General features: G+C 48.7%; 1 protein-coding gene across 1 annotated transcript in view; it reads left to right on the plus strand.

The window, feature by feature from the left end:
• Positions 1-8,133, plus strand: part of GRAP2 (GRB2 related adaptor protein 2) — a 68,345-nt gene extending 60,212 nt beyond the window's left edge. Inside the window, exons 5-8 of the mRNA XM_068972076.1 lie at positions 1,098-1,266; positions 3,332-3,526; positions 7,210-7,332; positions 7,954-8,133. Coding sequence (XP_068828177.1) covers positions 1,098-1,266; positions 3,332-3,526; positions 7,210-7,332; positions 7,954-8,133 — 667 coding nt within the window. The remainder of the gene's footprint in view (positions 1-1,097; positions 1,267-3,331; positions 3,527-7,209; positions 7,333-7,953) is intronic.
• Positions 8,134-23,440: the final 15,307 nt, after the last annotated feature.

A 23,440-nucleotide genomic window follows, 5' to 3' on the forward strand; every position in this document is an offset into this window, starting at 1 on the left:
CATGCAATTGATATCGATAACATCAGTTTATTTTTAGACATAAATGTGTGTCCATTTGACCAAGAAAACTTGACATCCAAACAAGAATGACTTAGTGATAGAAAATGGCTGGGGCTGTTAGTAAAGGCCCAGTCTCCTCTTTCAGTGAATAAAACCCAAATTCTCCACCCTCAGTACAAACATGCTCCATCTCTTCTGAGTTCAGCTGGTGTCAAAGTGCTGATCTAAAAGAAATTAACATGAGAAAAAAAAAAAAAGTTAGCGTGTGTACTTGGTGTGACAGTCCCAGCTCACTAGACTGGAATTAGAGAACCAGGGTCCTTGCCTCAATTCTACCCTTAACAGTGACCTTGACCAAGCCCCTCCACCTCTGAGCCTCAGCACATTTTTTTCCCCAACAACTCAAAATACTTTGTAACCTTATTTATGCAAAACAAGACCAAACAAGAGATCCCCGCTATGTAGAGAACAAAGCGTGACAAGATTTCTCAGGGTAGTTTTTGAACTTAAAGGAGCTGGTTCAGACTATTTCTGTTAACAGAAAAGACAAGAAGGGCTTGAAAAACTCCTCCCCTCTGAGTCTTGGCAGAGTTCTTAGCCTGGTAAGGTCTCAGGCATTGCCATGCTTCAAATAAACATTGTGAAAAAGTCTTCAACCTTGTAGTCTTCAAAGCACTTGGAATATTTTTTTCTTGTAAAAGGGCAATTCCAGTATCAGAAGAAAGGTTGCTTTCTGCTCATTTAAAAAAAAAAACAAAACAAAACACCTCCTCTCAGGAGTTCCCTGGTGGTCCAGTGGTTAGGACTTGGTGCTTTCACTGCAGTGGACTCAGGTTCAATGGCTAGTACAGAAACAAAGATCCGCGTGGCAAAAAAAAAAAAAATCCCCTCTAGCTCAGCTTGAGTCCTGAGTGGCTTCTCCCAGAAATCACCCCTAGAATTTGACTAGGCCAGCCCACCTGCCGAGGGATGGGCCAGCCACCCTCACCTCTGCTTCCTGCCCAAACAGAACTCCGGCATCCCTGGATGCAGTCGGCCCTGGAGGCAGAGACCTGCTCACCACATGATACATAATTTGGATTTGTCTTGCTCTTTAGGCATGAGGATGACGTTCAGCACTTCAAAGTCATGAGAGACAACAAGGGTAATTACTTCCTGTGGACAGAGAAGTTTCCATCCCTCAACAAGCTGGTGGACTACTACAGGAAGAATTCCATCTCCAAACAGAAGCAGATCTTTCTGAGGGATAGGACCCGGGAGGAACAGGTATGCTGCTAGCCCCCATGACCCCCAATCCAGAGATTCTGGGCAATTTGGGTCCCTTCGTGAACCCCTAAAACCATGCATTTGATGGGCAGGTCCCTGCATATTCTGAAAAGCAGAGATCTCAGTTTAAATCCTAGCTTAACACTTTCTAGGTATGTGACTTTGAAAAGTTCTCTAATTCTCAGTTTGTTCATCCACAAAATTGGGATAATAGTGACAGCTACTTCATAGGATGGTTCTGAAGGTTAGAGAAGGATGTAGTCCATCCCTTCCTTCATTCCTAATCAAGCCCCAAGCACTCAGTGTACATGGGCTCTTACAGACACTGTTGTTTCATTATTCACAGCCGTCACCGTGTCACAGTTTTCAGCCTAGCTCAGGAGCTGCCCAAGGATGAAGTAACTTGGGGGAAGCGGTAGGGCTACCCATGGGGGTATTAGAACCTCGAGTCCAGGACTAATGCAGCAAGTAGAGCTTTGTGACAGGATTTGAGGTTGTGGAGGGTAGAAGCAGGGGGCACTGGAGGAGAAAACCGGAGATGGAATTCTTGCTCTTGGAACAGTTTGGAACATGAAGTATTGTCTTAATAGAAAATACTTCCAGGGACTTCCCTGGCAGTCCAGTGGTTAAGAATTCACCTTCCAGTGCAGGAGGTGTGGGTTCTATCCCTGATCCGGGAGCTAAGATCTCACGTGCCTTGCGGCCAAAAAGTCAAAACATAAAAAGAAGCAATGTTGCAATAAATTCAACAAAGATGTTAAAAATGGTCCCACATCAAGAAATCTTTTAAAAAATGCATCTCCAACAGACCTGGCTTTAAAAACTGATTTCATTGCTAACTATCCTGATTACCCAGTCAAGTGAAGAAAACTTTCTGAGCATCAGTTTTTCTCATCTGTAGAATGGAGAGAATATAATGCCTTCTTCACTGGACTGTGGTGAGGATAAGTAAGATATAATCATAGCACTCACCACAGAGTCTGGTCCCCAGATGGCACCAAGGAAATGTTAATTTGATTCCAAAAGTAAATTCACACACACGCAATCTATAAAATATATTTCAAAGGATATATCATGGTTATAGGAGGAGATGGGTATTATAGGAACCAGCACTGAGTGGAAGAGTTGAAATCCCAAGGACGGGTTATCTGAAAAGGCATTGAGACTTTTCAAAGCAACATGTGCTTTGGAGAAGTAAAGAAAACCATCCCTTTCAAGTAATAGGTTGATTTTAAGCCTGAGAAGTTACAATCAAAGGAGAAAAGGGTGTTCCCAAATGCACACAAAAGTTCAGAAAGGAAAACAAATGTTAATACGGACCTTGTGAATTCTTTCAACCAGGAAATGGACAGAGATACTCATTTACTACGATGTGCATGCAGAGATGAGAGAGGAAATATAAAACCGCACTAAACTGGATTTAACGAGTTCATTTTGCCAAGTGCTTAGAACAGTGCCTGGCATATGCTAAGCCCAGAGCTCTGTGTAATTGTTTGTTGAATAAAAATAACAAGAAAGTGTCTCTGAGTCATGAGGTTGTGGTAGCATTCAGGAGAAAGGTCTTGTTTTTTTCCCTACATGCCCAGCAGCAGGCCTGGTTTCCATGGTGCTGTGAGAGCGTTGCTGTTTGGGTCTCTATCACCAGGCTATAAATGACAGTTCAAAATCATGCAAAGTCAATAGCAGAGCTTATCTGGAGGATAGGATGTCCAGCGGTGTGGCAACATGCGATAAGGAGGGGTGGCATTGTGTCAGTAAAATGGAACATTTAAGCTTGATTACACAGAGAAACACAAGCCCACGAAGAAGGGACGAGATGGGTACCAGGTAGAAAGTGTATAAACCAGAGACCCAAACTCCCCAAAACAGGAGAATCTGAGAATGCACAGGCCACTGTGAAAATGTGATGATCTGAACCATTGATTTTCTTTAAGCTGCTCCCACCCCCATCAGCTGTTTCTTGGAGCTGTCAGAAGCTAAATCTGGGAACAGCTGCTGGAAAGGCTGGGTTGGGCCAGGAGAGGTGGGAGGAAGATGAATCTGTGTTCTCTCTGTCCTGTCCCAGGGTCAGCGGGGCAACAGCCTGGACCGGCGGTCCCAGGGAGGCCATCCCCTGAGCGGGGCTGTGGGAGAAGAAATCCGGCCTTCGATGAACAGGAAGCCGTCAGATCACCCCCTGCTCCCTGCTTCGCAGTATCCCCCGGCCCCCGTGCAGTCACAGCAGCGGTACCTGCTGCAGCATCAGCATCATTTTAATCAGGTACCTGGGGAGGATACAGCGGGCACAGGGAGCGGAGGGGGACCTGCTCTCCTCCCAGGCTTCAGCAACCTTGTCCCCACCGGCACTCAGTGTGTGAAAAACCCCACGGTGCCGAAAACAACGGAAACAAATAAATGTTCGGGGCCAGTTGAGGCCCCAGGACTGTTTGTCAGGGGAGGAATGTCCCGCTCCAAGCCTGGTCCCATCTGGTCTCGCTGAGCCCAGAGAAAATATCCTGGGTCCTTAGAGGGCAGAAACATGGAAACTGCTTTTGGCAAAGACATCTCTGTGAAATTAAATGAGTCCCTGCTTAAACACATACACACACACACATACACAAACACACATATACACACACGCACACATTCACACATTCACATGCACATACGCTCATACACATGTATACACACATATACATATACACGTGCACACATCCATACACACATGCACACACATACATACAAAAACACATACACGCGCACACATGCACATACACACGTGTATATACATATAAACACACACGTGCACATACCCATACATACATACAAACACATATACACATAAACATATACACCTACACTCAGACACACATACATACACACACACACACACTCACCCTGAGGACTCCGTGAACAATGACTTCATTTTTCCTATCAGCACAGTTCCAAACCTTTTTGTGCCCCTTAACCCATCTGGCTGTCGAGATCTACAGGAAAAACAGATCAAGGCCGGAAATGGAGCCTTACTTCTTTATTTATTTATTTATCCCCCGCCTTGTTCCAGGTGGGATTTTAGGTGGCTCACTGAGATGGACAATATAGCCAGATAACAACAGCCCTAAATTCCTTAGCAGGGCACACAAAGTCCTTCGTGAGCTGCCCAGGTCTGCCTGTCCAGCCTCATCCCCTGCTCCCTCCCCATGCAAACAAACATCCGGGCATTGCTGTACTTCCTCTGGTTATCAGAATGGTTCACTGCATTTTCTCTCATGCTTTTGAGTCTTTTCATTTGCTGTCCTTTCTGCCTGAAATGCCGTTTCCTAGTCAATTCTACTCTTTAAATTGGAGTTCAAGCATCACCTGCTCTAAGAAACCTTCCTTGATCACCAGGCCAACTCAGATAGTTCTCTCTGCTCAGTTCAGTTCAGTTCAGTCGCTCAGTCGTGTCCGACTCTTTGCGACCCCATGAATCGCAGCACGCCAGGCCTCCCTGTCCATCACCATCTCCCAGAGTTCACTCACAGAGTAGACTCACGTCCATCGAGTCCGTGATGCCATCCAGCCATCTCATCCTCGGTCGTCCCCTTCTCCTCCTGCTCCCAATCCCTCCCAGCATCAGAGTCTTTTCCAATGAGTCAACTCTTCACATGAGGTGGCCAAAGTACTGGAGCTTCAGCTTTAGCATCATTCCTTCCAAGGAAATCCCAGTGTTGATCTCCTTCAGAACGGACTGGTTGGATCTCCTTGCAGTCCAAGGGACTCTCAAGAGTCTTCTCCAACACCACAGCTCAAAAGCATCAATTCTTTGGCGCTCAGCCTTCTTCACAGTCCAACTCTCACATCCATACATGACCACAGGAAAACCATAGCCTTGACTAGACGGACCTTAGTCGGCAAAGTAATGTCTCTGCTTTTGAATATACTATTTAGGTTGGTCATAACTTTTCTTCCAAGGAGTAAGCGTCTTTTAATTTCATGGCTGCAGTCACCATCTGCAGTGATTTTGGAGCCCCCAAAAATAAAGTCTGACACTGTTTCCACTGTTTCCCCATCTATTTCCCATGAAGTCATGGGACCAGATGCCATGATCTTTGTTTTCTGAATGTTGAGCTTTAAGCCAACTTTTTCGCTCTCTTCTTTCACTTTCATCAAGAGGCTTTTTAGCTCCTCTTCACTTTCTGCCATAAGGGTGGTGTCATCTGCATATCTGAGGTTATTGATATTTCTCCCGGCATTCTTGATTCCAGCTTGTGTTTCTTCCAGTCCAACGTTTCTCATGATGTACTCTGCATATAAGTTAAATAAGCAGGGTGACAATATACAGCCTTGATGTACTCCTTTTCCTATTTGGAACCAGTCTGTTTTTCCATGTCCAGTTCTAACTGTTGCTTCCTGACCTGCATACAGGTTTCTCAAGAGGCAGGTTAGGTAGTCTGGTATTCCCATCTCTGTCAGAATTTTCCACAGTTTATTGTGATCCACACAGTCAAAGTCTTTGGCGTAGTCAATAAAGCAGAAATAGATGTTTTTCTGGAACTCTCTTGCTCTTTCCATGATCCAGCGGATGTTGGCAATATGATCTCTGGTTCCTCTGCTTTTTCTAAAACCAGCTTGAACATCAGGGAGTTCACGGTTCACGTATTGCTGAAGCCTGGCTTGGAGAATTTTGAGCATTACTTTACTAGCATGTGAGATGAGTGCAATTGTGTGGTAGTTTGAGCATTCTTTGGCATTGCCTTTCTTTGGGATTGGAATGAAAACTGACATTTTCCAGTCCCGTGGCTATTGCTGAGTTTTCCGAATTTGCTGGCATATTGAGTGCAGCACTTTCACAGCATCATCTTTCAGGATTTGAAATAGCTCAACTGGAATTCCATCACCTCCACTAGCTTTGTTCATAGTGATGCTTTCTAAGGCCCACTTGACTTCACATTCCAAGATGTCTGGCTCTAGATGAGTGATCACATCATCATAATTATCTGGGTCGTGAAGATTTTTTTGTACAGTTCTTCTGTGTATTCTTGCCACCTCTTCTTAATATCTTCTGCTTCTGTTAGGTCCATAGAATTTCTGTCTTTTATCAAGCCCATCTTTGCATGAAATGTTCCCTTGGTATCTCTAACTTTCTTAAAGAGATCTCTAGTCTTTCCCATTCTGTTGTTTTCTTCTATTTCTTTGCATTGATCGCTGAAGAAGGCTTTCTTATCTCTTCTTGCTATTCTCTGGAACTCTGCATTCAGATGCTTATATCTTTCCTTTTCTCCTTTGCTTTTCGCCTCTCTTCTTTTCACAGCTATTTGTAAGACCTCCCCAGACAGCCATTTTGCTTTTTTGCATTTCTTTTCCATGGGGATGGTCTTGATCCCTGTCTCCTGTACAATGTCTCGAACCTCATTCCATAGTTCATCAGGCACTCTATCTATCAGATCTAGGCCCTTAAATCTATTTCTCACTTCCACTGTATAATCATAAGGGATTTGATTTAGGTCATACCTGAATGGTCTAGCGATTTTCCCTACTTTCTTCAATTTGGGTCTGAATTTGGTAATAAGGAGTTCATGATCTGAGCCACAGTCAGCTCCTGGTCTTATTTTTGTTGACTGTAGAGAGCTCTGCTCACTTATCACATAAATGCATACGGTTCCCCCTCTGAACTGTGTTCTCTGAGGACAGGGGCCTTCTCTTTCCAGATACACATCCCCACGCTTAAGACAGTCCTAGACACATGGTAGGTGCCTGATAAATAGTCCTTGGTTGAACGGGTGAAATCTGGCATCATCTTCACAACCTAAGGTCTGTTTGTCACCCTATACCCTCTCTCCCTTATCTGGGGTTTATTGTCCCCTGCAGTAAGTATTCTTGGAGCTCTGGCTGTGTCTGCAGCGTCGGAGCAAGGTGCTGGGGGAGCCCATGAGGGATGCTTCCAGCAGTGTGGTGATGGCTATCTGTCACATCCGTTTCTAGGAACGCCGTGGAACCAGCCTGGACATAAACGATGGGCCCTGTGGCCTGGGCATGGGCACCGAAATGAATGCCGCCCTCATGCACCGGAGACACACTGACCCGGTGCAACTCCAAGTGGCTGGGGTATGTGAACGTCCCTCTCTGGGCTCAATGGAGGAGACAGAGGGGCCAAGTAGAGAGACGGTTGGTCCTCCAGAAGAGGCCTCACACTGCATGGAGTTCACATAGAGGTGGAGGGAACCCAGCCAGTGATAGTGGGGCGAGAGTTCCCCAGCAGAGCTAATCCCAGCTGGCATCATCCAGCCTGCTGCTCTCAGTCTGGCCGTCAGGCCTTGCCTGGTGCCCGTATTTCCTGGCTGCCATTCTAGCAGGGGGAGGTCTGTTGCATTTGTCACTGATGAGGCTGTGTTGGCACCGAGGCTGTTAGTCTGGGCATGCTGTGCTCTGTTTGTCACTTGAAGAAGATAAAAAAGACCACCTATTGATGTAGGGATCTTCTCGGGGCCTTGAGGGATAGGCTCAGGGGTTGCTCAGGGCTAGACACCCGGGTCTGCTTTCAGTGGCAGCAGGGTTTGAGGTACCACTCTGGAGAGCCATCCATCAGCCTTCAGGGCAGGCTGCTCACGGAGAGCTTTGTCTGGACCACAGGGCCAGCAGATTCTCTTCCGTGTGTGTGCCAGTGACTCAGAGCCCAGCTTGGCCAGCCTGGGCTCAGCAGGGCCCCTCTGTGTTTTTCCCCAACAGCGGGTGCGGTGGGCCCGGGCGCTGTACGACTTCGAGGCCCTGGAGGACGATGAGTTGGGCTTCCGCTGCGGAGAGGTGGTTGAGGTCCTGGACAGCTCCAACCCCTCCTGGTGGACCGGCCGCCTGCACAACAAGCTGGGCCTCTTCCCTGCCAACTACGTGGCACCCATGATCCGATGAGGCACTCTGGAGGGGACGGAGGCTTTTGTCTGAAGCTGCCTGCCTGCAAGGGACAGGGCAAGGAAGAAAAGCTTGGAACTACACATACATGCAGGCATATATATGCGTGTGTATATGTTCATATGCACACGCATATATATGCCCATGTGTCCACACATTTTTAAATAGTAATTTATTGGCAAGTTAGTTGCTTACTTAGTCGATGGGAAAGGAACTCAGGTGGAGATTTATATTCATAGTGATTTTTCTACTCCCCTCAGCCGGTGCGCGGAAAGAAGGCAGTGGGGGCGTTGGGAAGCGGGAGGCAGGGAAAAGAAATCAAAACGCTTCCTGTCCTCAAGTCAGCAGGCTCCCTCCTCATCTCAGAAATGCTCACTGAGAGGAGCTAAGCAGGTCGGCATCTGGCGCTGGACGCAGAACAGCAGGGCGGGGCTGGGCTTGGCGGGGCTTGTTCTAGTTTACCTGAACGTCCCACTTCTCCCCCACCCTAGGGTGGGTGTGCGGGCCCCTGACCTCCTCTCCCGCCAGGGTGGGCACTGCTGGCTGGAGGATGAAGGCACAGGTCTGAGCTGGGCGCAGAAAGGGTGCAAGTGGAGGGCTGGAGCAGCCGGGGGTCCCGGAGCCTGGGCAAGGCTGGCCCCCCTGGCCAACGCTCCCTCAAGCGAACATTCCTCAGCTAATCCTTTTGCCTGTGGCTGACGTGGAGAAGTGGAAACACCGTGAGAGCCAAGCACTGTTGGGAAAAGGAGGGGTTTCTCACAAATCCCTCACTGGCTTTCTTGGGTGTAACCTCCCTTTCCCCCTGCAACCGAGAAAGCAGCGTCTTAGCCTCTATAAGGAGAAGGCCCAGCTGAAGATGGCGGACTTTAGAACTACTGTCTCATGGTTCCCAGGGTGTCTCTTCAGGGCTCTGTTTCTTTCCCCTCTTGGTTTTCTGTATTTTGAAGACGTTTTGCCCAGCGGCACAGAGAGATGCCCATCCCTCAAGAACGTTGTTTAGTGCCTCATGGACCGATTGGCCGTGACCCTGGATGGCAGGGGGCTTTGAGAGAGCTTCCTGTTCCTCCGACTGTGGGCCCGCTGCTGGCGCCTCCTGGGCCCACGAGCTGCACCTGGGAAGGAACCCCACTGCTGCTGTCTCTCCTTCACCTCAAAATAGACTCCTGTCTCCCAGGGCTCACCCTGGGGGCGTGAAGCACAGAGCAGGCTGCCTGGGGAGCAGGGAGGGACACTGCAGGAGGACGCCCAGGGTCCCAGCGGAGCTGGAACAAACCTGTCACCCGGGGCGGGGGCGGGGCGGGGGTGTTGGTTTGGGGGGGCGGGGCGGGGGGCGCGTCCTGAGACGTGAAGGAAAGGGCTGGGGCGGAAGTGATGGTGCGGGTCACGGGCGGGAGGTGAGGGGGGACGACCTGTGGCTCTGTCCTCTTCCCACCCGTCCTGCTCTGAGGAGGGACCGGGCAGCTGCCACCCAAGGCGCCGAAGAAGCATTTCTGACTCAGAAAGTCAACTGTCCGTGTTAACACAGGCTGTGTCCTGTTGACTCAAATCTCTCGTTCTCTGATCCCCCTGTCGCCTTTAGAGAAAAGGGGGAAATGAAAACACTCTGTGGTGGATCTTGGGAGGGAAGAGAAAAATAGCCCTGAGAGGCAGGGGGTGAGAGTGAGGAAGCCGGCCTCTGGAAATGAAAGTGCGGGGAGGCAGGAGGGAGCGGAGACATTTCAAAAGATCCCGGAGCAGCGTGAGAGGCAGGAGGGGAGGAGAAGGGACGGGAGGTTAAGTGGGAACAGGCGAGGAAGACACTGGAGTGATGGGTCAGGGGGCAGACGGGGCGCAGGCAGGAGGGACCGAGGCTGGTGGGCAGGAGGGACCGGGCAGAGAGGACTCGGCAGGACCAAAGACAAAGGAACAAAGGCCAAGGAGCCCTGATAAATGTTCCAGTGCTGAGCGGTGTGAACAAGTTACAGTAAGTAAAAGCCAAAAGTAGTGTTTGATTCTACACTGTTTACAAACCTCATGCTTTAAGCGCCCTGCAGATTGGGTCCCTTTTGTCTGATGCTGTGGGAAGACCAGTCCCAGGGAAGACAGAGGAAAACAACTTGATTCTAGCCTGGGTTTTGCGCCTTGAAACACTCCTCAGGAGAGCGGTCATATTAATAAAACACAATGCCTTTGTTTCTCCGGGCTGGGTCTGGTGTCTGTGTCACACACCCCTTGGGCAGAGGGCAGGAGTCACTGACCCGGAGCGGCTGGCCATACAGTGTGGGCAAAGCTTTCAGAACCCCTGGATCTGGACCTTCTGTTCCACTGAAGCTTTTTTTTTTTTTTAATTGAAGGATAATTGAATTACAATATTGTGTTGGTTTCTATCAAACATCCACATGAATCAGCCATAGGTTTTTACCTATGTTCCCTCCCGCTTGAACATCCTTCCCATCTCCCACCCCATCCCACTCCTCCAGCCCATTACCAAGCCCGGGTATGAGGTCCCTGAGTCACACAGCAAATTCCCACTGGCTATCCATTTTGGGTGGTGTGACCGACTCAATGGACATGAATTTGAGCAAGCTCCAGGAGATGGTGAAGGACAGGGAAGCCAGGCGTGCTGCAGTCCATGGGGCCGCGAAGAGTCGGACATGACTGAGCGACTAAACAGTAACAATCCATTTTACATGGCAATGCATGTTTCCATGTGACTCTCTCCATATATCCCACCCTCTCTTTCCTCCCCCGATCCCAGCTGTGTCCATAATCCACCAGAGCTTTTAACCTCTCTGAGATGCTCAGAGAGCCTGTCTCCTGCTCTTTGGACAGCTCAATTCAGAAGGAGCCCAGAGTCACCCTAACCACCCACAGAGAGAACATGGACCAGACTAAGAGGACAGAGACCAAGCTCTCTCCACGCTGTGGGGAGGAGGGGAGCCCTCTAGCCCTACCGAGGACAGCTCTCTCCACCTGCAGCATTTCAGCACCAGGGGCGGGTTCCCCGCAGGGCCTCACACCAGTCACACAACCGGGAAACAGCATTGTCTCTGAACCGCTCTGAGTGACTTGGGAGCTACCAGGAACTTCCAGAGAAAATTCAGTTCCTGTTGGACCAGTCCGGGCTCCCTCACCGCTTGCCGAGGCTCGCAGCATTTCAGGTGTCTTCTGACTGCCCCTGCCCACCCACTTTTAGATGGCCCTAGGGTGACCTGAGGCAGCGCTTCTCAAAACCAGCATTCCTATGAATTGCCTGGTTATTGTTTTTTAGTCGCTAAGTCATGTCCGACCCTTTTGAGACCGATGGACTGTGGTCCACAAGGCTCCTTTGTCCATGGGACTCTCCAGGCTAGAACATTGGAGCAGGTTGCCGCTTCCTTCTCCAAGGGATCTCCCTGACTCAGGGATGGAACCCGTGTCTCCTGCATTGGCAGGCAGATTCTTTACTACTGAGCCACCAGGACATGCCCAATGCGTGCTTGCTAAGTCACTTCAGTCATGTCCAACTCTGCGACCCCATGGATTGTAGCCCACCAGGCTCCTCTATCCATAGGATTCTCCAGGAAGAATACTGGAATGGGTTGTCATGCCCTCCTCCAGGGGATCCTCCTGACCCAGGAACTGAATCTGCATCTCTTATGTCTGTCTCCTGCATTGGCAGGTGGGTTCTTTACCACTAGACTTCCAACCTAGGCTTCCCTGGTGGCTCAGATGGTAAAGCGTCTGCCTACAACGCGGGAAACCTGGGCTTGATTCCTGAGTCAGGAGGATCCCCTGGAGAAGGAAATGGCAACCCACTCCAGTACTCTTGCCTGGAAAATCCCATGGACGGAGGATTCTGGTAGGCTAGAGTCCATGGGGTCGCAAAGAGTCAGACACAACTGAGCTTTCAGTTGTTCATACCCTTCACTTTCACTTTCTTTACCACTAGCATCCCCTGGGAAGCCCAATGGAGAATGTATAAAATGCAGAGTCTGATTCAATCCTGCATCAAACTCTGAGGTGATGTTGCTGGGTCCATGGACCACATTTGAGTAGCAATGGGAAAGAACTTGGCAGCAAGCTAAACAGCTACACAATCTAATCAAATCCCTCTTCTAGGGATACTCAGGCACTTTTCTTTGTCGCTAACAAGTCACTTCAGCTGTGGAATAGACAGACATGATTCAGAACTGTCAGAACACCATTTGCGCTTGGCAGCCCAGACTTCTTCTTTTAGCATCTTCATCTCCATCAAGAATCAAGGAACATCAGAGCAAGAGGCATTCCGATGAAACACAGATAGAGATTTCCTAACAGTAATTACCGTAAACACAAGCAGAGATTATAGAAATTGTGAAAGCTTTCTCAGGAGAGCCCTACGCTTCTGTCAGGTGTGGTCCAGCTTGGAGGCAGGGGGATGGCCCTATGACAGCATCAGATCTCCGGTAACTCCAAGCAAAACAGGTCACACGTGGGACAGACTGGTGTGGTTCAAATATTTGCCATTTGCTTTGTGTCAAGTTGGCCAGGAATACCAAGGAGAGAGCCTGAGAAAAACCCGTTTTATTTTATTTATTATGTATTGTTGGCTGTGCTAGGTCTTCGTTGCTGTGCAGGCTTTTCTCTAGCTGTGGTCGGGGGGTGCTATCCTCTAGCTGCAGTGTATGGGCCTCTCATTGTCCTGGCCTCTCCCATTGTAGAGAATGGGCCTCGAGGACAGGCAGGGTCAGTAATTGCAGCTCCCAGGCTCTGGGGCACAGGCTGAATAGTTGCAGCACATGGGCTTAGTTGTGGCACCCCAGCTCCGCAGCATGTGGGATCATCCCAGACCAGGAATTAAACCTGTGTCTCCTGCATTGGCAAGCGGATTCTTTACCACTGAGCCACAAGGGCTGCCCTCAAGTTTTTAAATACCTCTATCACCTTGGAAATGCTATCATCATCTCTCCCTTAGGCAACTGAATTCACCTCCACCCTTTTCTCCCTGTACACTCCCTTGTCCCCTGTTCATTCTCTACACAGATCCCAGAGCCAGCTTTGTAAAGCATGAGTCTAATGGCACCACTTTCCCGCCCAATGCACTTAGGTTTACATCCAAAGTCTTAACGCAGCTCTGTGAGCTCTGGCCCCCCTTCACCCTCCGCAGCCTCCTGTTTCATCTCGCCTCTTTTGCTTCATGTCTCTGTCCCCCGGCCTTCTCTCAGCCTCCAGAAGGCCAAGGATCTCTCTCTGTATCTTTCACACCTGCTGTTCTCTCTGCCTGGAATGCATATCCCCTGCTTTTCACCTGGATCAACTCCTACACCTCTCCAGCTCTTGGTTTAAATGTTACTTTCTCAAATTGTCCTTTCCTGACCCCTAATTTAAAATAAATCCTTCCTGGGACTTCCCTGGCAGTCTAGTGGTTAATTCACTGCCAAGGACCTGGGTTCAGTTCCTGGTTGGGGAACTAAGATCCTGCACAACCACAAATAATCATCCTTATCGTCATCCTTCCCATTAGACTATCTCGTGGTTCCTGGTACTTCTCCTGAGGAGCACATACACAGAGGGTGGTACCAGAATGGTTACTATGACCCATTAGACGGTGGCTCAGACAGTAAAGCGTCTGCCTGTAATGCAGGAGACCCGGGTTTGATTCCTGGGTCGGGAAGACCCCCTGGAGAAGGAAATGGCAATCCACTCCAGCCTCTTGCCTGGAAAATCCCATGGACGGAGGAGCCTGATAGGCTACAGTCCATGGGGTTGCAAAGAGTCAGACATGACTGAGCAACTTCACTTCACTTTATTAGATGGTAAGCTCCTTGCGAGCAGAATTGTCTCTGTTTTGTAAACCACTGTAGCCCCAGCATCTTGATATTAACGTTGATGCCCAAGTTATACTAGCTCTGGGCCACATGTGCGTGCTCAGTCTCTTTAAGACGTGTCTCTTTGCGACCCCGTGAACTGTAGCCCACCAGGCTCCTCTTTCCATGGGATTTTCCAGGCAAGAATACTGGAGTGGGTTGCCATTTCTTCCTCCAGAGGATCTTCCTGACCCAGGGATTGGACCTAATTCCCTGACCAGGATCGAACTGGGCCTCCTGCATTGGGAATATGGAGTCTTAACTACTGGACCTCCAGAGAAGTCCTTGTCTCTTTTCTGTCTCTCTCCCTATCACCCCTTTCTCCTTCAGCTAAAAAAATGCTCCTGTACCTATTCATTTGTGAAATAATGTCCCAGGAGATGTACACTCAAGCTGTACAATCTGGGCTTAGCTATAATTCATTTGTGAAATCAACAAATATTTACAAAGCACTCCCAGGGGCCACACGCAATTAGCCATTGGGTCCTTCCTATCTCTTGACCTTGCCCTCTCTCTGCTTCTATGCCACGGTCATTGCCTTGTTTCAGACTTCCCTTGCTTCCCTCCCAGGTCACTGCCATGGTCTCAGAACTGGCCTCCCTGCCTCCTGGCTGGCCCCCTCAATCCACACTGCCAGAGCTGATTAACATGCAAAGCTGATGACATCGGGCTTCTAGTAAAGCCTTCAGGGGCTCCCCATGGTTTTCAAGCTAGAGTATAAACTCCTTAGCTTCTCACTAAAGACATTTTGTGATGTCCTGACTCCTGCTTGTTTGTTCAGCTAAAATCCCCACCTCTGCCCAGAATGAGTCATGATATCTCAGACCGCTGAGTCTTCCCAGCCTTTCCTTCTGCCTGGATTGTTTCTCCCACTTTTGATCTAGACCAGTGCTGTCCAATACTGCAATAATGATGGGAAAGTCTCTATTTGCTCTGTCCAACGTGGTGGCCTCTGGTCATATATGCAGTGTGTCCAGTGCAGCTGAGTTAGATAGCCAAGTGACTACTTATTGGGCTGTTTGGATCCAGACAACTGCTACTCCCTTTAAAGTACTTCATTCAAGGCTCGTGTTCTGCACTGGGAAGCCACCCCAACTTCACAGCTGATGTGGATTCTCCTTCTTTATGTCCCGTAGCCTCTTTGCTCTGTCTCTGTCCCCACACTCAGAACTTCACTGCATCATCCTGCCTCCCCCACTGCCCTGAACATTTTTGAGGGCAAACAATTCACTCAACAACAAGAATGCTTCAGTGCGCTGGTACAAGTTTAACAACTGGCTCTTTGAGGACAAGCGCCGATTTGTCATGTTTGTAAATTCAGTGATGTAAATACTCCTACTACGTGACCAGAGAATGAAAAGATAAACCACAGGATGGGAGAAAATATTTGCAAAAATCCTATCTGATAGATACGTTATCTAAGACTGAGATCCAAAATAAACAAAGAATTCTTAAAATCCAACAATGAGAAAATGAACAACCCAATTCAAAAATGGGCAAAAGACATGAACAGACACCTCACTGAACATATAAGATGGCAGGTAAGTGTATGAAAGATGCTCAGTATCACATGTCACTGTGCTGTGCTGTGCTTAGTTGTTCAGGCGTGTCCGACTCTTTGTGATCCCATGGACTGTAGCCCACCAGTCTTCTCTGTCCATGGGAATTTTCCAGGCAAGAATACTGGAGTGGATTGCCATGCCCTCCTCTGGGTGACCTACCCAATCCAGGTGTTGAACCCAGGTCTCCTACATTGCAGGTGGATTCTTTCCCATCTGAGCCACCAGGGAAGCCCAGGAATACCGGAGTGGGTAGCCTATCCCTTCTCCATGGGGGTCTTTCCAACCCAGGAATCGAACCAGGGTCTCCTGCATTGCAGGCTGATTCTTTACTGGCTGAGCTACCAGGGAAGCTCCTCATATGTCATTAAAGAAATGCAAATTAAAACTATGAGATACCACTACACACCTCTTAGAAAACTCAAGATCTAAAGCACTGACAACACCAAATGCTGGCAAGGGTGTGGAGCAACAGGAACTCTCACTCACTGCTGATGCAAATGAAATGAAATCAAAATAGTACAGCCACTTTGAAAGAAAACTTGGCAGTGTCTTGCAAAGCTAAGCATAGTCTTAACATACGATCTATCAATCACTCATGCTCGTTGGCATTTACCCAAAAGAGCTGAAAACTTATATCCACACAGAAATCTGCACATGAATGTTTATAGCAGCTTTACTCATAATTGTCAATGCTTGAAAGCAACCAAGATAGCCTTCAGGAAGTTAATGGATAAATAAACTGCAGGACACCCAGACATGAGCTATCAAGCCATGAAAAGACATGAAGGAAACCAAAACGCATATTACTAAGCAAAACAAACCAATCTGAAATGGCTACAATACCAACTATACGATTGACATTCCAGAAAACACGAAACTATAGAGATAATGGAAAGATCAAAAGTTGCCAAGGGTGAGCGGGAGAAGAGGTGGAACAGGGGATTAGTAGGGCTTCACAGTGAAATTCGTCCCTCTGATCCTATAATAGGTGGTTGTACATCATTTTATGTTTGTCAAAACCCACACCAAGAGTGAACCCAACTTTGGGGGATAGTGATGTGTCAATGCAGGTTCATCAGCTGGAACAAATGGACCACTCTGGTGGGGGATATTGATGATGGGGGAGTCTAGGCATATGTGGGGATGTGGAGGAAAAATAATAAAAATCTCTATCTTCTTCTCTAAAAACTTCTCCTAAAACTGCTTCAAAAATTAAAGTTTATTAAAAAAAATAAAAACAAAACCACCTTGGCTGACTTCAAGCTACCAGCATGACATCACTGAACTCGGAGTCGGGTAGAGATGTGCACAATCGACTCGCACCAGCATGTAGGAGCCGGCCCCAGCACACCACTGCACGAGTGAATGAATGAAGGTGCCAGATGCTGGGAACATAAGAGATGCCTTCAGACTCCTGAGGAAGAAGCCTGTTCAGACTTCCAAGAGGCAGGACCTGCGGCTGCAGGTCTGATTTCAGCTCCACGCCATCAGATAAAGGACTGAGGCATCATGTCTTAGACTTATTCGGGAAGACAGACTTTTGTTTCCTTTGGGTCCGTTACCATTAATAGTAAGCCTTGTCGGGGTGTCTACTGAGTGCCCCAGTAAGACTAGAGGAAAGTGAGTGAGCCTGAGGCCAGAAAGCAAGAGAACCATTTAGGAGGGTTTGCTGTCAAGAACACAGAACCTCGACCCGACCAGAAGGGTTGTGATGTCCCATATAAGGTGTCCAGAGGGAGGAAAGTTCCTGCCTTGTGGAATTCAATGGCTCATCGATGCCATCCTCTCAGCGTCGGTGGTATCTCTTCTCAGTGGCCGTTGCAGTTCCAGGCATCACAGGCATAACAACAATATCCAATGAAGAAGAGACATATTCTCTCCCAGTTTTAGTTAAGGAGAAAAAACCTTTTCTGGAAGCCCTTCAGCAGCCATCTCCTCAGATCCCACTGGAAATGACTAGATCACATGACATTCTTTTTTTTTCTTTCTCTATTTATTTATTTATTTGACTGTACGAGGTCTGAGATGTGGGTGAGGAATCAAGAATCTTAGCTGCAGCATACAGGATCTTTAGCTGAGGCACAGGGGATCTAGTTCCCCATCCAGGGATCAAACCCAGGCCCCCTGCACTGGGAGCCCAGAGTCTTAGCCACTGGACCACCAGGAAAGTCCCACATGCCATTCTTAAACCAACTGCTTCCAAGGGACAAGACCATGGTGACTGGCTTAGGCCACCTGGGGGGACCTGAAAGGAGACAGAACCTGGGAACCCAGGCAGGGCTCTGCCCACAGGAAGAATCGGGTAAGGGTAGAGTAGCAAAGCAATGGTTGTCAAGACCCAACTACAGGGATTATTAGAAGAAGATCCACCTGGTTTATGACCAGGCCATTTCATAAACATTTCTTGAAATAATTACGGACCTGGAGTCCAGTGGTTAAGATTTCGAGCTTCCACTGCAGGGGGCACAAGTTTGATCCCTGATCAGGCAACTAAGATCCCACATGCTGCACAGTGTGGCCAAAGGAACAAAAAACTCATCGTGGTCTAGTAAAATGTTATTAAAATGCATTTTTTATTATTTTTTAAAATTAAGAAACAAGAAGGCAACATGAGGGAATATGGCTTCCTAGCTCCCCGCTCCAGGTTGAAATACCTGCATTGATACACACACACACACGGATATACACACATACACACTCATACACACATATATACATGCACATGTATACACACACATGTGCACACATAGATACACACACATACATACAGATATACACATACATATACGTGTGTGCACACAGATATACACACATATACACAGATAAACACATACACACGTGTACACTCATGTGTGCACACAGGTATATGTACACCTGTATACATACACATATATACACACAGATACACACATACATATACATATGTATACGTAGATATACACCGATACACACACATACACACATGCATACACATGTATACAGGCAGATACACACATACATATATACATACATACGTATACACACACACACCCTGCCATCAGCACTCCTCTAAGGATTCCCACGTGCATGTCAATGGGGACAGGTTCCATGCTGTTCAAAGAAACCAGAACTGTACATACTAAGGTCCTGCATCAGCTGTGAGGGTGGGGCCCCAGCCGGCCCGGGTCTGCACCATAGTCCCAGCAACTCTCTGGTCCTGAGACTCCCCCAGGCAGGGACCTCCAGGTGTGGCTCTGTCCAGGGTCATCTGTGGCCATGGCCTGACGTGGGTGGCCCTGTTCTGACAGGTCTGAACTCCCCAGGGTTAGCAGCGCAGGGTGCCTCTCGCCCCTGCTCTGACCTGGTTATGGGGAGTTGCTAGGTAACGGCTTCACAGCCTCTGCTTCTTCCCACGCCGAGGAAGCCTGGTTACCATGGCAAGTCCAGATGAGTTGGGACGTGCAAGGGAAAGGGAGCATGGGCCAGGGGTTGGCAGCCTGGACTCCACCTCACTCTCTCTGGGCCACTGGACCTCAGGGAGGTCTCTTCACCCCTCAAAGCCACAGTTTCCTTATCAGTAAAATGAAGGAGGGGTTGGGTCTCTCCTGGCTCCAAATGACTGACACATTCAGGGAACATAAATTAAATAAACACTGATCATCAGATGCCTCTTAGGTAAGGGTGACTCAAGATGAGTGCAGAAAAGGAGTGGATTGAGTTATTTGCCTTTAAAATAAAACAGAAACTAGCAAGCCTGGGTCTCCACTAGGACACATAGAAGTTACAGAGGTTCTTCCTTCTGTTGGCAGAAACTTAGCTTCTGGAATCAATATTTGTAAGTCCATGGGGCTCCCCGGGTGCTTTTCTGAAATCAGACTTCTTAAATAAGTCCTCTTAGGGTCCCCAGCTTGCTAAAGCATGCTGTCCCACTCCCAGGCTCTACTGGCCCTTATGTTCCTGCTGAAGCCATATCACCCGCTCAGCCCTCCCCGAGTCCCGGCGGTCAACCGTCATTCCTACAGTGTGGGCTCTGCTGCCGGGTCTTGCCTTCATTCTGAGACCCGGCCTCTCCCTCTTCCCTGGTCCTTGCCACAGACTCCCCACCCAGGCCCAGATGCCAGGACCTCCACAGAACCCAGCTCTTCACAGGCCCCTACTGCTGACTCCATCTTGTTCATGCCAAAACCTCTCGCAGAATCCAAGCTCCTGCAGCTGAAGTTTCCTAACCCTGCCGCCATCCTGCAGGTCTGCCCATCTGAAGCTCCAAATACTGTCGGCTGCTTCACCCCTTGGCATTCCCTCCACCCCTGGTGCTGCCAGCTGCATGCCACCACCACGACCTCCTCCACCCAAAGCCTGTGGTCACAGGTGGCTCCTGTGCCCCTATCCCACCCCCAGCAGCTGATCGGTCTTTCCCTTCGGACCCTGCCTCCTGGTCCAGTTCTAAGTCTTGGCCACCCTCGATCCTTCCCTCCTCCAACCACACACATAGCAGAAAGGGTCATGTCTGAATGTGCCCCAGCATGCTAGAGTCAGATCACCCCACACTGCAGAGTCCCCTGGTTGGGGGGCAGAATGAGGACTTCATACCTTATACACAAAGAATGAGAACCACCAGGTTGGTCAGGGCGAGTGGCTTTTTGACTGCTGGCTCTGCTCCAGGGCCCTCTAAGACAGTCTCAGCCCTGCAGAGACAGCCCCGTCCTTGAGTCATGCAGCCCAGTCCCGCCTTCCTTCTAAGGACTCCTGTACCAAGGTGGAAAAGTTGGGAAGGCACAAGCTTTGAGTCAGACAGACCAGTCCAGACTCTGCCTATGACGAGTCCTGAGCCTGGGCAGCTTATTTGACCTCTCTGAGCTATTCTAGAGAACTAAACAGAGCAACTCGGAGTTGTCATGAGAAGGAAACAAGTTAAAGGGAACTGTTTGGTGAGGGCCCTTCAAACGGTGGGCAGCCCCTCACCACCTCCCCGCCAGCTTGGTAGAGACAGGCTTCCTCGCCTCGCCCCACTCCCAGACATGCTGCTGCAACGGCCTCCTTGCCTTTAGACTTGCCTGCCCTGTGTTCAGTCCTGTCGGGGTAAGTCTCTTGGTGCTTATCAAACTGATAACTTGCTGACGTAGTAAATTAACTCTGGGGGAGCACCTCTCCCTGGGCCTCACCTGCCCTCTCCCAGGTGCTTGCTGCCCTGTGATGGTGGCCCACCAGGGACAAAGTACTGAGTATGCTGGCCAAATGAAGGAGTGATTTTCTTTTTTCTAACATATACTTTTATTTACTTAGCGGCGTTGGGTCTTAGTTGCTGCAGTCTTTCATTGCAGCGCCGCAGGCTTTGTTGCCCTGAGACATATGGGATCTTAGTTCTCCAACCAGGATCAAACCTGAGGTCCCTTCATTGGAAGGCAGATTCTTAACCACTGGACCACCAGGGAGTCCCAGGAATGATTCTTGAAGGGAGAAGGCCAGGACAGGCTGGGCTGTCCTGTAACCACCATCCCTTCCTTTGGGCTGTCTCCCTGCCTCCAGACTCTCTTCTGGCACCTTCTCTACTGGAAAACTTTCCCCCTGCCATGCCAGGCTTGGTGTTCAAGCAACCTTCTGGAGATGGTCGCGGTGGGGATGTGGAGACAGGACATCTGGGCTACTCTGCCCTGAACCTTGCCCTTCATTTCTTTCTTTGACAACTATGCTCCTGCAGGTTCCCACCTGGAGTTCCCTTTTCTTTTTATTTACTTTTGTCTCTTAGCCAGCCTGCAAGGCCAGGGAAAATGCCACCACCCTCACAAAGCCTTCCTTGATTCCCCTCTCAGCCTGGAGTAACTCTCTCTCTCTCTGCAGAACCTTCTCCAGACACGTGCTTTTCTGGTCTTGCCTGAGAGGGGTGTGTGTGCTCAGAGCCTGTGCCCTGTGACTTTGGGGGTTCCAGTCCTCAAAGACAGGGGTGAGCAGATACTAAGTGATTAAATAATTTCAGCCCCGGTCCTTCAGCTGGGGTCAGAACTGTCTTAAAATTTGTCTAAAAATATTTCAGACACATCCCAATTCCCTAGCCACTGGGCACAGGAAGTGCTTCGTGGCAGCTCCCCTCCCCCATCACCTACCAGATGCGCTGTTCCAGGAACTGCTCCCAAGAGGAAGTGAGAGGCGCCTCCGTCCCTCCTGAGGCCTCCCTCATAAAGCCTCCCCAGCCTCTGATTAGAGGTCCTTTTCTAATACCAAGTGTCACTGGAGCCAACCACGGCCATCCTGTGCCCTCTGCCAGGCATGTCCATCTCAAGCATCATTTGCATCCACTGTTTCCCATCTCATGCACCATCCTCGGCTCCCAACTGCCAAGGGTTAAATTCAAACTCAACTTGGAATTCAAAGATTCAAGAACTTTCATGAGGCAATCTGCATCTCCAGCCCATCCCTCTCCCCATCCTTGATGTATACATATGCCCATGTGTGCTCAGTTGTGTCAGAGTCTTTGTAACTCCCTGGACTGTGGCTGCCAGCCTCCTCTGTCCATGTGATTTTCCTGGCAGGAATACTGGAGTGGGTTGCCATTTCCTCCTCCAGGGGATCTTCCTGACCCAGGGATCGAACCTGCATCTTCTGTGTCTCCTGCATTGTCTCCTGCACTGAGCCACCTGGAAGCCCGTACACACGCACACTTATACGCATATCTATACAGGAGCATGTTGCTGTTATTTAGTTGCTAAGTTGTGCCAACTCTTTGTGACTCCATGAACTTCAGCATGCCTGTCCTTCACTGTCTCCCAGAGTTTGCTCAAATTCATGTCCATTGAGTCGGTGATGCTACCTAACCCTCCCATCCTCTGCTGCCCTCTTCTCCTTTTGCCCTTAGTCTTTCCCAGCATCAAGGTCTTTCCCAATAAGTCAGGTCTTCAAAGCAGGTAGCCAGAGTATTAGAGCTTCAGCTTCAGCGTCAGTCCTTCCAATGAATATTCAGGGTTGGTTTCTTTTAGGATTGAGTGGTTCGACCTCCTTGCAGTTCAAGGGACTCTCAAGAGTCTTCTCCAATACCACAGTTCAAAAGCATCAATTCTTTGGCGCTCAGTCTTTATGGTCCAACTCTCACATCCATACATGACTACTGGAAGAACCATAGCTTTGACTATACAGACCTTTGTCAGCAAAGTGATGTTTTTGCTTTTTAATATGCTGTCTAGCTTTGTCATATCTTTCCTTCCAAGGAGCAAGCATCTTTTAATTTCATGGCTGAAGTCATCGTCCACAGTGATTTTGGAACACAAGAAAATAAAATCTGTCACTGCTTCCACTTTCTCCCCTTCTATTTGCCATGAAGTGATAGGACCGGATGCCATGATCTTAGTTTTTTGAATGCTGAGTTTTAAGCCAGCTTTTTTACTCTTCTTTTTGACCCTCATCAAGAGGCTCTTTAGTTCCTCTTCACTTTCTGTCATTAGAATGGTATCATCCTCATAACTGAGGTTGTTGATATTTCTCCTGGCAATCTTGATTGCAGCTTGTGATACATGAGTATTTGTTGTTGTTCGGTTGCTCAGTCATGTCCAACTCTTTGTGACCCCGTGGACTGTAGCACCCCAGGCTTCCTTGTCCTTTACTAGCTACCGGAATTTGCTCAAATTCATGTCCTCTGAGTCGATGATGCCATCCCACCATCTCATCCTCTATCGTCCCCTTCTCCTCTTGCCCTCAATCTTTTCTCAGCATCAGGGTCTTTTCCAAATACTCACTTTATACACATACATAAATACACGTATATATACACTTACACCATGACCCAAACTAATTTGTTGTTTCACCTGTATTTGTCTTGAGCATTACATTCATTCACTCACTTACTTATTCATTCATTCACTCATCCATCCAACATTCCCCCAGTGCCAGGTCCATATTAGAGCTGGGATGCAAATGAGAACACAGTTTCCCTGCTTCTCTAGGAGTAATTACTCTTCAGCCAGCTTTCTG

This window comes from Capricornis sumatraensis, chromosome 4, assembly GCF_032405125.1.
Source record: "Capricornis sumatraensis isolate serow.1 chromosome 4, serow.2, whole genome shotgun sequence".
In the NCBI taxonomy this organism is placed as follows: Eukaryota; Metazoa; Chordata; class Mammalia; order Artiodactyla; family Bovidae; genus Capricornis; species Capricornis sumatraensis.